Raw genomic sequence first — 16,119 nt, 5'->3', positions numbered from 1 at the left:
CTGAAGTGTAGGAACAGAAGCCTGACTACAGTGAATTCAACAGGGATGGGAAGAAAGAAATGGTGGGAGGTAGTGAGTGTCAGATTTGCATTTGATGTGTATAAATGGTAATGTTTTGCATTTGATGTATATAAATGGCAATGTTTTGGCCATAAATTAAAATGAATTTTACTATTTTGACATACATTTCTCTAAATGAGTAATCAATCTCATATTTATCAAAATTGTATTGCAGTTTACAATCAGCACAACATGGCCATATTGCAAGATCAAACTTCAATGTCAGCTCTTCTGGGAAGTCTTTCCTGCCTCCTGCACACAGCATAATTGCTGTGTGTCCAGTGCTCCCCAAACACATCATAAACATATTTTCAGTGTTTGTGTTGTGACGTTATGTTACAAACTTTGTAAAATTTGTGTTCTAATCATTCTGGATCTCTTTCACTCTATTGTGATCCTTCATCCTTATTCAGTAACACTGTTTTGGTAAAAGTATGCGCTCACTAAATGTGTGGTGAATAAAAGAATATCACATTTTAAGTTAGAATACTCAGTCCACTTGATGCAAAGAGCCAACTCCTTGGAAAAGACTGATGCTGGGAAAGATTGAAGGCAGGAAGAGAATGGGTGGCAGAGGATTGATGGTTGGATGGCATCACTGACTCAGTAGACATGAGTTTGAGTGAACTACAGGAAACAGTAAAGGTCAGGGAACCCTGATGTGCTGCAGTTCATGGGGTCCCAAAGAGTCAGACATAACTGAGTGACTGAGTAACAATAACTGATTGTTAAGGAATATAGGTAGATACAGGAGCCTTAATCACTTTTCCCAAGATGTAAAGCCCACTGCATTACGAAAATAATGACACCTATTTCTCTGACTGTAGTCCCTCATTGTCCCTTTTGTTATTAAGTAAAGAACCTACAAAATAATTAGCCATGAATGTGCTATCTAACTAATTAATGTGCTTTTACTTTTTTTTTTCAGATTGATAATTTTTGACTCTTTTTTTCTCATTGTAACAGTATTCAAATTATTAATGTAGAAATTTCATAGATAACAGAATCTTGGTAAAGTTTCTTCTCTGGGACAGAAATCTGAAATTCAGTTTATAGGCTGAAAATTTCCATATCTTCAGAGCTTACCTGTGCTTAAACTAACATTACTATAATTTCAATATAAAAGAGAGACAGGCTGATCTGATTTGGAATACTGGGATGTCTGTAAAGCTACATTCCCAAGGGTGATTAGGTTTGATATTTATTTTTAATATGACTCATTTACAGCCTGTTCACACACATGATCCTCTTTGATGCACTGAATTAAGAGTACAAGAAAAATGCATATTAAAGCTAAAATATTAAGAGTTGGGGCATAGACTGGGAGTTTGGGATTGACATGTACGCACTGCATATTTAAAATAGATAACCAACAAGGACCTACTGTGTAGCACAGGGAACTCTGCTCAATACTCTGTAATAATGGAAATGGGGAAAGAATTTGAAAAAGAATATATATATATATATATCTGAACCACTTTGCTATATACCTGTAAATAACACAACATTGTTAATCAACTCTACTCCAAAATAAAATAAAAATATAAAAAACCCTGAAATATTAAATGTGATATAGAATATTTTATACTTCTCTACATTTAAAATACGTAATTGTCATGGAAGCCAAACTATTACTAAGAAAACCCTTACTTGAACTAAAGGTTCAAGATAAAATGCTAATTCTATTCTAAATAGCAGTAGACATATTTTGAGTGAGAGAGATTTTTGCCTATTTGTTTTGATTGTTGTTTTTACTAAGGAAACTTTAAGCAAAGTCATGGCTTGCAAATTTTTCCCATACTAGAGAACATTGAGAAAAGGAAAGTTATCTCTATTTATCTCTATATTGAAGTATCTTATTTATCTATATACACTGTTTTGCCAAGAGAACGCACTGATCATAGCAAACAGCTTCTTCCTGCAAAATGAGAGATGATTCTACACATGGATATCACCAGATAGTCAATACTGAAATGATATTGATTATATTCTTTGCAGCCAAAGGTGGAAAAGCTCTATACAGTCAGCAAAAACAAGACCAGGAGATGATTGTGGCTCAGACCATGAACAGCTTTTTGCAAAATTTAGATTTAAATAGAAGAAAACAAGGAAAACCACTAGGTCATTCAGGTATGACCTAAATCAAATACCTTATGATTACACAGTGGAAGTGAAAAATAGATTCAAAGGATTAGATCTGATAGAGTGCCTGCAGAACTATGGACAGAGGTTCAGGACATTGTACAGGAGACAGTGATCGAGACCATCCCTGAGAAAAATAAATTCAAAAAGGCAAAATGGTTGTCATAGGAGGCCTTACAAATAGCCGAGAAAAGAAGAGAAGCTAAAGGCAAAGGAGAAAAGGAAAGATATACCTAAGTGAATGCAAAGTTCCAAAGAATAACAAGGAGAAATAAGAAAGCCTTCCTCAGTGATCAGTGCAAAGAAATAGAGGAAAATTATAGAATGGGAAAGACTAGAGATCTCTTCAAGAAAATTAGAGATATCAAAGGAATATTTCATGCAAAGATGGGCTCAATAAAGGACAGAAGTGGTATGGACCTAACCGAAGCAGAAGATATTAAGAAGAGGTGGCAAGATTACACAGAACTATACAAAAAAGATCTTCATGACCCAGATAACCATGATGGTGTGATCACTCAGCTAGAACCAGACATCCTGGAATATGAAGTCAAGTCGGCCTTAGGAAGCATGACTATGAACAAAACTAGTGTAGGTGATGGAATTCCAGTTGAGCTATTTCAAATCCTAAAAGATGATGCTGTAAAAGTGCTGCACTCAGTATGACAGCAAATTTGGAAAACTGAGCACTGGCCACAGGACTGGAAAAGATCAGTTTTCATTCCAGTCCCAAAGAAGGGCAATGCCAAAGAATGTTCAAACTTCTACACAGTTGCACTCATCTCACACGCTAGCAAAGTAATGCTCAAAATTCTCCAAGCCAGGCTTCAAAAGTTCATGAATAGTGAACTTCCAGATGTTCAGGCTATATTTAGAAAAGGCAGAGGAACCAGAGATAAATTGCCAACATCTGTTAGATCATTAAAAAAGCATGAGAAAACCAGAAAAACATCTATTTCTGATTTTTTTAATTACGCCAAAGCCTTTGACTGTGTAGGTCATAACAAACTGTGGAAAATTCTTAAAGAGACTGGAATACCAGACCAACTTACCTATGTCCTGAGAAATCTGTATGCAGGTCAAGAAGCAACAGTTAGAATCAGACATGGAACAATAGACTAGTTCCAAATTGGGAAAGGAGTATGTCAAGGCTGTATATTGTCACCCTGCTTATTTAACTTATATGCAGAGTACATCATGCAAAATGCTGGGCTAGGTGAAGCACAAGCTGGAATCAAGATTGCCAAGAGAAATATCAATAACCTCAGATACACAGATAACACCTTCCTTATGGCAGAAAGTGAAGAGGAACTAAAGAGCCTCTTGAAAGAGAAAGAGGAGAGCGAAAAAGCTGGCTTAAAACTCAACATTCTAAAAATGAAGAACATGGCATCCAATCCCATCACTTCATGGCAAATAGATGGGGAAACAATGGGAACAGTGACAGACTTTATGTTTTTGGGCTCCAAAATCACTGCAGATGCTGACTGCAGTCATAAAATTAAAAGATGCTTGCTCCTTGGAAGAAAAGCTATGACCAACCTAGACAGCATATTAAAAGTAGAGATATTTGCCAACAAAGGTCTGTCTAATCAAAGCTACTGGTTTTCCAATAGTCATGTATGTATGTAACAGCTGGACTATAAAGAAAGCTGAGCACCGAAGAATTGATGCTTTTGAACTGTGGTGTCGGAGAAGACTCTTGAGTCCCTTGGACTGCAAGGAGATCCAACCAGTCCATCCTAAAGGAAATCAGTCCTGAATAATCATTGGAAGGACTGATACTGAAGCTGAAACTGCAATACTTTGGCCACGTGATGCGAAGAACTGACTCATTTGAAAAGACCCTGATGCTGGGAAAGATTGAAGGCAGGAGGAGAAAGGGATGACAGAGGATGAGATGGTTGGACGGCATCATCGTCTCAATGGACATGAGTTTGAACAAGCTGCGGGAGATAGTGAAGGAGAGGGAAGCCTGGCGTGCTACAGTCCATGGGGTTGCAAACAGTCAGACATGACTGAGGGACTGAACAACAGCAACAACATATCTATCTATATAAATCTATCTCCCCAAATTGAATTTATTATTATTTATGAATTAAGCTTAAATTTCACATCAACTCCACTACTCAAGACTACATCAAATAAAATAGAAAATCTGATAAATTCTTCAATATATTCATTATAATAGGCCAAAGAATTTTGTATAGAAGAATCTAAATTATAGGTATAATTGACCTATTTCTAAAATAGAAACTCTCCACTAAATTAGCTTGACAGCAAATATATATATTTCATGTACAAGTTTTTACAAACTTACCTGCTTAAAGCACGTGTAACGGCCTTTTTCATATATTGACTAGATAGTATCAAAGCACTCTTATCACTTGGAAATGTCTTCTACAAATGAGTCTTAGTGAAAGAAAGGGCCTCTCCTCCTGCTTCTAAAATTCAAGTGAACGGACATAGTTCTTGGTTATATAAACTTAGGTTTGGTCAGCTGGCCTGGATTTGGATCTTGGGTAAATGAAGCAGATATGAGGATATTTGGGCATTACTCAGAGTAGCAGGAGTAGAGATGAGACTCCAAAGGAGATGACAGATGTCCATGAAAATGGTATCCTTACCTGCAGAATGACCTTACCTGTGTGCTTGGCTATCTATTGGCTGCATTTTCTGTTGCATTTCCTGTATTGATGTCATCCTGTTCTCCAGGTTTTCCATTATTCTGAGAGTTATTCAAGAGTATATGAATTCCTTTTCTGCTCAAACTAGCCAATCTGTTTCTGTTGTTTGCAACCAAGACTGATAGACTATGACATGTGACTATACTGGTATCACAGACATGAAATATTGAGACTCCTTAAAATAAAGTTTTATTTACATTTGAAAAATGTTTTTCAGTTTTTCTGAAAGCCTGAAATTAAAAGAGTTAAATTCACAGGCCTTTGGGGATTTTTTTCAAACATCACCAAAATCTTATTCCTGACAATTATAGAAGATCTGACTCTTTATTTTACTGTGAATATTTACAAAGTGGTAACATATTCAAATTCAGATTTTATTTTATTACTAAGCAATTTCTTATGAGAATTCACTATTAACTCTCCAAGTCACAGAGTAATGGATGTTTTATCTCTTTCATTATGTGTGATGAAATAGTCATATTTTCTTCAGAAAACAGTGTAATACCCAAAATCTATTATAGATGAATGTCAATTAAACTTTTAAAGAAATAAGAGAAATGACAATTGCAAAATACAAAATAGAAAACTTTATTTGCCTCACTGTATTTAGTAATTATAACTGTGGAAACTGAAGTCATAGTGCAAAGAAAAGGCATTGGTCATGTAGATCTGGGCAGCAGTAAGTACACACACACACACACACACACACACACACAAAGTCTTTCCTTGGGAACATTTCCCTATTATTTTTCAGAACAGAAAATACATTGTTAATTTTTCTCTCTCTCTCCCTCCTTCCTCCCTTGCTTCTTCCCTCTGTCTTTCTCTTCCTCCTCTTTTCCCTCTTTTTTTTCTTCTCCTTCTTTCTCTTTTCAAATTTAAGGTGAGATTGACTTCCTAGAGAAAGCATTAGAGAAACAGAGACCTTTTGCTCCAGTTTGGTGGTTGTCTTCTAAACATCCAGATTAACTCTATCAGTTAATTCCTTTTAAAAATCTCTTCAAAGGTTATGTAATCTCACTTTCTTGTAGAATGAATGCCTGAAAGATGGGAGTCATGTGAACATTTTGAGTTATCTGACAAAAATTAAATAAATGTCTTATTCTAATATAAGTTGATTTTTAACATATCCATAACCAACAGATGCTAGATTCTTGAAATGACACTAGCCTGAGATACTAGCTGAGTACCTTAATGTAAAAATGGAGGTCATTATATAAATTCTTGTGTTACTTGGTGAAAGATATATTTCACATATTAAACCATAAAGGTTTTATTAATATATTATTACAATTGAATTATGAGAAAATAGAAATTTGTGAACATACATGCAAGTTTGTCTATGAATTGGAAATACACATTTCCAGGAAAAAAATTATTCCAAGTTGAAAAAATAAACCCAGTCTTTCTCCTTGTCAACATTTAAAATTATTAGATAGTAAGACTTTTGAAAGCATAATAAACTAGTTACATAGTATCAACAGGAAATATGTATTTCCAAAAATAAATTTTATTCCAAAAAAGATCTGTTTTTCTCTATATCAGCAATTAAAGCAGGTGCCACCTTCTGATTAATTAAATCACAAGATGTTACTTATGCGAAAATCTTAGCAAATGAAACTTAAACAGAAACTGTTGGCTGCACTGTTGTCATTTCTTCTTCGTTTTTTGAATTATCCAGGACACCACATGGCTGGCTTGGAAGCTTATTTTCCAGATCACTGACAACAATGTGATTTTGTGTTTGTATGTGTGAGTATGTGCTTTGTTTTGCAAGACATCAGCTTGAAGCAGTTTCAAATCTCTGGCAACAATTTCTTAAGGAGTATGTCATAAATGAGCTATTGACCACATTTTTTGCCAGGTCACTTGTCAAATGTGTAGTAGGGAGATGTCAAGTTTTAGGGCAACTGCAACCTACATTTATGAAACTACTTAGAAAACAATGTAAGAGTTCTATGGATTCTATTAGGTGCAATCAAGAAAATTGCTCTTTTCATTAGCATATTCCAGTCTGTAAAGAATATTGCTTAAGTCCTTTTTCTAAAATAAGGTCCCAAAATTTTCTCAGGAAATTCCATGTGCTTGGAGTATTTGCTTAAGCACAATTCAAACCTGCAGGAAGTATGCTGCGTTTAGTGTAAAGTTAACTTTTTTTGAATGTAAAAAAGTCAAAATTAATGAAGAAACTAACAAATTCAAAGTTCCACTGAGGAACATCATGATGCTTTTAGCAATTCACTTGAAATGAAGGAGGAAAACCACCTCCTTTAGCATTTTAAAGCTTTGAAAGCCTAATGAACCATGTTACCTCCTGTAGCTTCTACCAAACCAAAATTTGCAAGGTCTAGGTTCATTAGCTGTAAGTGGAAGCAGACCATTCAGTTCATCAATGATGTCTTGCAATGTTTTCAACATTACTGTTGTATTTGGTTGAAGAGATATTTCCATCTTAACTCTTACTTCATTCTCCTTATTTTTCATAAAATTTCCTGTTATTCCAAGAATTAAATGCTCCTCCCTCCAAATGATAAAAAACTTCTTATAACAAGTGTTCAAAATATATTCATTTTTCAACAAGGCAGATTATTGAAGAATGTCATCCTTGTTATATTTTAATTGTTTATATCTCCTTCTATATGTCTCAAACTGTTGTGTATTGGTTTGTGATAAAGGAAAAAAATGAGTAATTAGAATATAAAAAATGTAAAATATTAGATATAGATAATGTGGTTTTGTCTGAATCATTACAATAGAGGTTATATTATCAAACCTTAAAATATTGGCAGTTCATTTAATTCATGTGCTTTTTAAGACTTTTGTATCTCATTATTTTAGGGGAAAAGCTGTGAGCATGAAAAACCCAGGCACTACTTAGCAAACACCCTTGCAGTTTACCAGGTTCTGATGCTAAGGGGACTCCACTTTTCACTGCATTTGAACAATTTTCCAAGTTGGTAGCTCAAATGGTAAAGAATATGCCTGTGAGGAAGGAGACGAGGGTTTGATCCCTGGGTTGGGAAGTTTCTCTGGAGGAGGGCATGGCAATCCACTCTAGTATTCTTGCCTGGAGAATCCCATGGACAGAGAGGCCTGGCAGGCTACAGTCCATGGGGTCTCAAAGAGTCAGACACGACTGAGTGACTAACACAATGATAGCAAGGCAAAGTATATCTTGTCAACCAACACATAAATAAGTTCTGTTGGTTAAGATTACAACTTAATTCTTCTCTTTACTCTGGAAGAATCCAGTTTTGCCTCTATAAATGTATTAATTTCAATATTCTTGATCTGTAAATGTTCCTGTTCTTTGGATTGTCCTTTTATCTGGTTGTAACGTTTTGAAAGTGATAGTTGCTCAGTCATGTCTGACTCTTTGCAACCCCATGGACTATAGCCTGTCAGGTTCCTCTGTCCATGCCATTCTCCAGGCAAGAATACTGGAGTAGGTTGCATTCCCTTCTCCACATTGTCCTGACCCAGGGATGGAACCCAGATTTCATGCATCCTTCATTAATGAATTGATGTGTTCATTTTACATATATGTGAAAGCTTTGCTTTCTATTTTTTCAGACTAGAGTGACATTTACAGAATTTGCATTATATTTCTATTTTGACAACAAAATACAAGTGTATTCCTTAGGTTGTATATAGTTTAATTTCTAAAATTAGAATCTTTCTCTCATTCTCCTGCCCCAGCACAAACAGATGTGCATATAATTAGTATTTTGGCATAAATTGGCTCAAACAACATCGCTTAAGATTAAAATCAGTATTCTATTGTGTATTTAAAAAAATGTGTGTATATATTCTACTCACCATTTCTCTAAGAATTCTGTTGATTGCAGATGCCTGAGGAATAGTCAGTGGGTTATTCAAAACTTGGTAGGCTTTTGAAAAATAAAAAAGATACATATGCTTATGACAAGAGCCTCCATTTGGTGTGATGGGCCTAATATTACCAAGGGCTGTGTGTCCAAAGACAGTTGCACACCCAAATTTTAGATGAGATGTATAATGTGATTCATCTTTAAACCACATAACCTCTGGAGGCTTTGGAAAATAAAGGGATGGCATTAAAGAGAAAAAAATATCTACATGTAAACAAAGTTACTTGTATATAAATATAAATGTACATATATTTGTTTGTAAAGCTAGTAATGTGGTCATATTTATTTCTAAGGAGGCTCACGGACATTGAAACAAATTGGGAGTATTCTGCATTGCACATTTGGTTCAAATCTGCCACTTAGTAGAAGCATAACCTTCAGCAAGTAACTTAAAATCTCTGAATCTTGTTTCATCATCAATGAGAAAATAATAATGTTTTAAAGTGCATTTAATGTCTGCTAAAGTACTTTGCCATGGTAAAATTCAAAATAGAGATAGCTGTGACACTTCAGGAGTAATTCTAGCTGACACTTCTGTCTCTGAGGTGAGCAGAAATGAGTAGAATTCTTAGACTGAAGGCCGTGGGAGGGTCATGATAGTCTTAGGAGAACTGTGGGAGGAGATTTTAGGCAGAAAACTGAAAACTATTCCTTCTTTCTTCCTTTCCAGGAAGAATGCACAGTATTCAATTCATTCATTTGCCAGTTGTTGTTGTTTTCTTTTTCTGCTATACATGTCAATTTCTAAAATTTTTCCATAAATCTGGGATTATTAGGAAAAGTGCATATGAGTATGAAGGTGTATGCTTCTTGGGAAGTTCAGAGTGAGTACACTGACATGCTGGTGTTTGAGTCAAATTACATTATCTTGAATGAATTATTCTCGGATTTTTCTCTTAAAATTTTTAAATTTCTGCCTGCCAGGCAAAAGTAAGTAATTATCTTCCAAGTAGCTGGATGTCATTTTGAAGTATCTGTGTTTTGACCTCTGATATTCAGAGAAAAAAATAGTTCTGCTTCACATGCTAGCTTTTAGAGTCTGAGACTTAATACTTATGTTTCCATGTGATTGTTTGCAAAATAGAAATTATAAAGGGAGAAATAATGAGCCAGAGGGAAAATAAGATGTTTATTTGTGCATGTTTTTGGTTTTGAAAAGGGAAAGAGATTTGGTAGATATGGTTTTCCCAGAATGGCATTGACACCCATACTTCAAAATAGCTTAATGCATCAAGTGTAAATCTTTTTCACAGTTTGTTATTTTACCTACCACATTGTTCCCTTTTATTTGGATGTTGAGTATAAATGGACAGATTTGGAAAAGAGAAATTAAATCATTCATTTGGAGTGGCCCTCGTTTTACACAAATGTTACAGCTGTTACAAACTATGGGCTTTCAGTCAAATCACATTTTGTTTGGAAAGCAAGGTATTTTTATTGAAATCATATCTGAATGCCTTGAAATGGAATATATACTCCTTGTTTTATACCCAGCGATCTCATGAAATTGTACTCTCTGCCTAACTTCTATAGGCATTTCCATTTTCAGATGTTTAGTTTGTAAAACCAACAAGATTTCATCATCAGTCTCTGTTGCTGACCGTGATGCATTTTAGGAGGTTAAAGTTCTAAATAATTGATAATAAAATCTTTCCAGAAAATTTCTTCTTCAGGCTAGATGTAGTTCAGCTTGTTAGACCTTTGGGGAATCATTAACAGAGGGAAAGGCTACAAAGTGGATCATTTTTTTTTTTTTTTTTGACAAGTGCTTGGGCCTGGTGCACTGGGAAGACCCAGAGGGATCAGGTAAAGAGGGAGGTGGGAGGGGGGGATCGGGATGGGGAATACATGTAAATCCATGGCTGATTCATGTCAATGTATGACAAAAACCACTACAATATTGTAAAGTAATTAGCTTCCAACTAATAAAAATAAATGAAAAAAAAACACAAAGTGGATCATTTTTAAATTGTAGCATCTAACATTTTCATCTTGTGTTGCTTTGGAGTATCTGAAAGATGTGAGTATGGTACAGTGGAAGCAACAGAAAATGAAGAAGGGAATTGCAGAAATATGTTTACTATTTCTTCCCTTTTCCCTCAAATTAGTAGAATGTTCAAATGAGTCAAGTACATATTTTAATTGATAAACTGACTTTATATTCACCTATTGGAAACAGTACAACATATTTTACATCAGATTATGAAATATGGATGTTTTACTAAAAGACAGGAAGGGCTTGTTCCAGTCTTTAAAGTAAATACATATTCAAAGGATCTTAAGGCATACCATTTATTCATATTCATATCTATTGAAATACTGTACATCCACATACTTCAATAAATAGTTAAAAACCTGACCTCTTTTTAAATCATTTCTGAATTTCAAAAAACAATTTTTATTGAAAAGATTAAATAGATAACTTTCGGCTGTGTCACAAAGCTAAGCACAATGGATAAATTAACAGTTATTCAGTAAATTTAATCAATATAGATAATTGGCTTTGATAAATTTCTCAGAGTTTTCTGAGTTCACACACTGGGGTATTTATATATATTGTCCTGAATTATCTGGTAATTTTCTCAGTTCTCCAGTCTACTTTCTAGATATAGCTTAAATGTTATGATGAAGCATTAATTTTTCAGCTAAGTTTGAATTCCCCAACAGTGGCTTTAAGTTTGATATTCTCTCTCTCTCTCTCAAATCTTGTGTGTCCCCGCCATAACACAATACTGTAGTTTGGGCAGTACTTTCATTATACAATTGCTGCATAATAGTAAATTAATGGTGTAACAGGACTTATGTTTCAAATGGGATCATTGTAAATAAAACATAATTACACCAGTTGCAGTTAAAAGAATGCAAGTGAATTAAGTCGACTACCCTAATATTCTGGCTCTTCGCTCCCTCCCATCCTCTCCTTTCTTCTTCCCTCCTTCCTTCTTTTCCTTTCTTGCTTTTTTCTTTTCCCTTTACTTCTTTCCCCTTTCAGTCTTTTTTCTTTCTTTCTGCTCTACTTTCTCAACTGCTCTTTTTCTTTTTTCTTTCTTTGAAAAAAATTCAGGGGCAACAAAAATAGTCCCACAAATCGAACCTGTAGAAATATAATGCTGAAACGAATAGCTAGAAAAATTGTTATAGATCAAAAGATAAATCAGTTTCATAAAACTGCTATTTTGAAATTGCAACAATCTTGCACAATCAGGACTGATAAAATGGAGTAATCAGACATTTCAAATGTCCATAAATGTAAAATCATCTACTTGAACATTATATGCAATACATTCACACAAAAAAGCAAATACTGTAGCCTTATTTGAACAATATTGAACTCATAAATACTCATGATTTCACTCTGTCCAGGGGCCTAACAACTAGGAATGCTGCTTGATACAGAAAAACATAGTGAATACCTCCTCTATTTAAAAATGTCACTCAAGAAAATCTCTTCTAACATAAAGGCAAATACATATAGCTACTGTGCTATGACTGTACTTCGGTCACATTCTATGGGAAAAACACCAGACTCCACAAATTCGGAATCATGACAACACTTTGAACTAATTATTTGGTTCATCCATAGTTTATACCTCAATTTACCTCACATTTACCCTACAAACCTTACAAAGAGGAGGTATTTTTACTCTAGGAAAGCGATCACTGTATAATATGCATTCTTGATCTGTTTCTTTCTCCCAAACAATGATACTGATGGTTAACACCTCTGTGGTAGCACCACTATTTCTAGTAAGTAGATTATTATGGAGTGTGCCACTTTAAAGCTGCAATACACACAAAAAGTATTTTGTAGTGTACTCACCAGTTCCACAAAAAGATTTTGAAAAGCAAATCAATAATAATCAAAGTTAAAATGTCATATGTGGTTTTTGTAAAAACCTTTCTTAGTGTATCAGTCAAAATAACATAATAAATTATTACAGTAAAGTTAATAGCATTATGCCATATAATTGCCATTTTGTGGAAATGTTGTATATATATGCCTCCTCATTTAGGATTCACATTTCTAATTAAAATAGATTTATGGTGTACTTTGGGACAAAATTTTACTTACATTTTACTTATCTACATTAGATATCTTAAATGTATACAACCTCTGTGAAATATCTTGTTTCTAACTATATTAGCAGGTATTGTTATAACTTGCAAAAGGGAACTATTTGCAAAAATTCCTCTAGGGATAGTAAAATTGGTAATTTTATTGAACTTGCAAATGGCTTTCAAGGCTATAGTCTGTCTTTAGTAAAGAGTAAAACCATCAAACTATTCTTGTAATATAATACTTGTAGAATAACAGCATTTTCCTTCAAAAATGTAGTTTCCATTCTTTGTGATAGAAATAATTTAATATCCATGATAATTTAGCAATTAATTTATTTTAAGACATTCTTCATCACTGATGGCTTGTCTTCATTTGAACACATCTTACATATATCATGTAAAAAATAAAGCGTGATAATTTTTTTTTCCATTTTAGCTTTGCTTGTTTAAGCAGACATGGCTATAGAGAAAGATTTAACCACAGAATTAGTTATTTCAGGGATTGATCTGCTGCATACTAGGATCAAATATTTGTTATAATATATTTTGGAGCATTTTTGTACAACATGTATGCCAAACTATCAACTGAGTAATGTTTTCAGCTGGAAAATATGCAAAATGCTCCTGTCCACAGGAACACTATATCTAGCATACCAACTTATTTGCCACAGAATCGAATTAATTTTGAATGCTTACCGTCTCATTTAATGTTAGGTAATTGGACTTTGTGTCCTTTCTGACAAACCACCTTAAAAATTTTGGCCTGTAATAGTGAAAGGAAAAGATGCTGTATTGCCAGAAAATTTTGGATGGACTGTGCTATCATTCTAAAGAGAATTATTTCCCAAAGTGGATCTAACACTTAGCTACAACTAAAGAAATCATATGGTGAATTTACCTGTACTATATTTGTTAAATTGTTTTCATCACAAAGCTGAGCTATCATGGGGCAAAATTCTCAAAACCTATTGGTAATGAGGGAAGAGATTTTTACAATTTGATAGCTCCTTTGTTATTTAGAGACAGGATATAGTTAGTATTAACTTTATCATTGTGGTTTATTTTTGCTTTCAAGCTGTAGAATTTGGCAAAAACATTTTATTAGTTGGAGATGAAGAGAAAATTATTTTATGAAGGCACACCCATGCTGAACTTACAGGAAAGAGAAGCAGAGCTGCACAGCCATTTATATTACAAGGATCATTCCTGAAACCTGAATATCATGCGAGCAGAAAAATCTAGATATGTTATATTTTGAAGAAGTGATCTGAAGGCAATATTATTTGCTTTTTTATCAAAAAAGAAAAAAAAAATGCATCTTTGTAAATGTAGGTTGACTCTTATTGAAACAGGGAAATGAATGCTTGTATTGCAGCCTTAAAGAATCACATATTCACTGCAATATTCGTTTTTTTGTAAACTACAGCCTGCAACCTAGCAGACCATGACTGAATGCTTTTGAAAAGTTGTAGATTACAAACATGAAATCACAATTAATATCCTCTAAAAGTAATTTCAGAGCTTTCACGTCTTAAAAAAAGGACAATGTGTACTGCTTCACAAGGTAATGTAGCTAATCAAAAAAAGAGTAGAATTAAAGTATTTACATAATGAGCAATTCTACAGAAGGCGATCATCCCCGTGTAAGCACTGCTGATTATATCCCACGCTGCTTTTAACAAACTGTACCAGATTGGATCCAGCCATCAGCACTTTCAGAGAATCCTTAAAAGCCTTTTATGGGTCTTTATATTTATTGTAGAATGGCATTCTTCAGGTGGAATAAGCTGGTGAAAGAGGACAGTGTCAACACAAGGTACCAGCAGGAGAAAAGAACGTCAGCGCTCCCGGTAATTCCATACTGGGCTGTACTTGGAGCTGGAAAGAAACGGAGAAGAATAAATCAAAATCTAATTTGTGTCTTTCAAGAGCTTAACAATAATCAAAGAGCAGCTGGGTGTTCTGGGAAAAAACTCTCACTGGAGTCAGATTTTAGATTCACATCTGGTTCTGCGGTATGACAATGTGTGGCCTATTCGACTGACCTCTCTGATCTTCAAGATCAGAACGAAAGAACAAGAACAACATAGAAATAATATAATCCACCTGGCAGGACTGCAGTGAGAATTTGAGATGAAGCACACGCAGCACATTGCATTAGACTGGACATAAGTACTCAGCAAATATCAGCTAACATGATTTCTCTGATATGCATTGGAACTATTTCTCATAGTGGACAATATTCATTTATGTATATATTTATTTTTATTGAGATATAGTTGAACCATAGCAGTGTGTAAGTCTAAGGTGTACAACAGTGTGGATTTGATACACTTGTATATTGCAAATGATCACCACCAGTAGCTGACACTTCTATCATGTCACGTAATTGTCATTTTTGGGACTTCTCTGGTGGTCTAGTGGTTAAGAATCCACCTTCCAGTGCAGGAAATATGGATTTGATCCCTGGTCCAGGAAGACCCCATACGCCACAGGACAGCTAAGCCCATGAGCCACAGCTACTGACTCCGTTCTCTGGAGCTCTTGAGCCGCAACTAGCGAAGCCCAGGCGCCCTAGAGCCTGCGCTCCACGGCAAGAGGAGCCACCGCAATGAGAAGCCCACTCAGAGCGACAGGAAAGGAGCCCCGTTCACCCAACTAGAGGAAGCCTATGCACAGCTAAGACCCATGAAGCCAAAAATAAACAAGTAAACAAAATCTTTTTAAAGTACTATCATAAAAATAAAGAATACTGTTACAAAAAAATGGTCATTTTGTGGGAACAATTTAGATCTAGCCTCTTAGCAACTTTGAAGGTTATAGCACAGTATTATTGTCCACAGTCACTATGTTGTACATTAGATCTACAGAACTTATTTGTCTACTGACTGTAAGTTTATACCCTTATACAACAATCTCTGCAATTTCCCCAGCTTCCAGACTCTGGCAACACTAGTCTACTCTGTGCTTTTACAAGTTCTGCTTGCTTTATTGGATTCCACATCTAAGTGATAGTATGTATATATATACATGTATATATATATATATATACATGTATACATACATATATACATATGTGTGTGTATATACATATATATACATATACACATATATATGTGTGTATATATATATATATATACATATATGGTTTGGTTTAGTCACTAAGTCATGTCCAACTCTTGCGAGCCCATGGACTGTACCTGCTAGGCTTCTCTGTTCCTAGGATTTTCCAGGCAAGAATACTGGAGTGTATTGCCATTTCCTTCTCCAGGGGATTTTCC

The 16,119-nt window shown here is 34.7% G+C and overlaps 1 protein-coding gene across 1 annotated transcript in view; it reads right to left on the bottom strand.

Moving 5' to 3' along the window:
* Positions 1–5,461: 5,461 nt before the first annotated feature.
* NEGR1 (neuronal growth regulator 1) overlaps positions 5,462–16,119 on the bottom strand; it is a 973,420-nt gene continuing 962,762 nt past the window's right edge. Inside the window, exon 7 of the mRNA XM_070467931.1 lies at positions 5,462–14,716. Coding sequence (XP_070324032.1) covers positions 14,592–14,716 — 125 coding nt within the window. The 3' untranslated portion in view covers positions 5,462–14,591. The remainder of the gene's footprint in view (positions 14,717–16,119) is intronic.

This window comes from Odocoileus virginianus, chromosome 5 (assembly GCF_023699985.2).
Source record: "Odocoileus virginianus isolate 20LAN1187 ecotype Illinois chromosome 5, Ovbor_1.2, whole genome shotgun sequence".
NCBI classification, from domain to species: domain Eukaryota; kingdom Metazoa; phylum Chordata; class Mammalia; order Artiodactyla; family Cervidae; genus Odocoileus; species Odocoileus virginianus.
The sequence above is the reverse complement of the archived record's forward strand: the minus strand, read 5'-3'. Positions and strand labels throughout refer to the sequence as shown.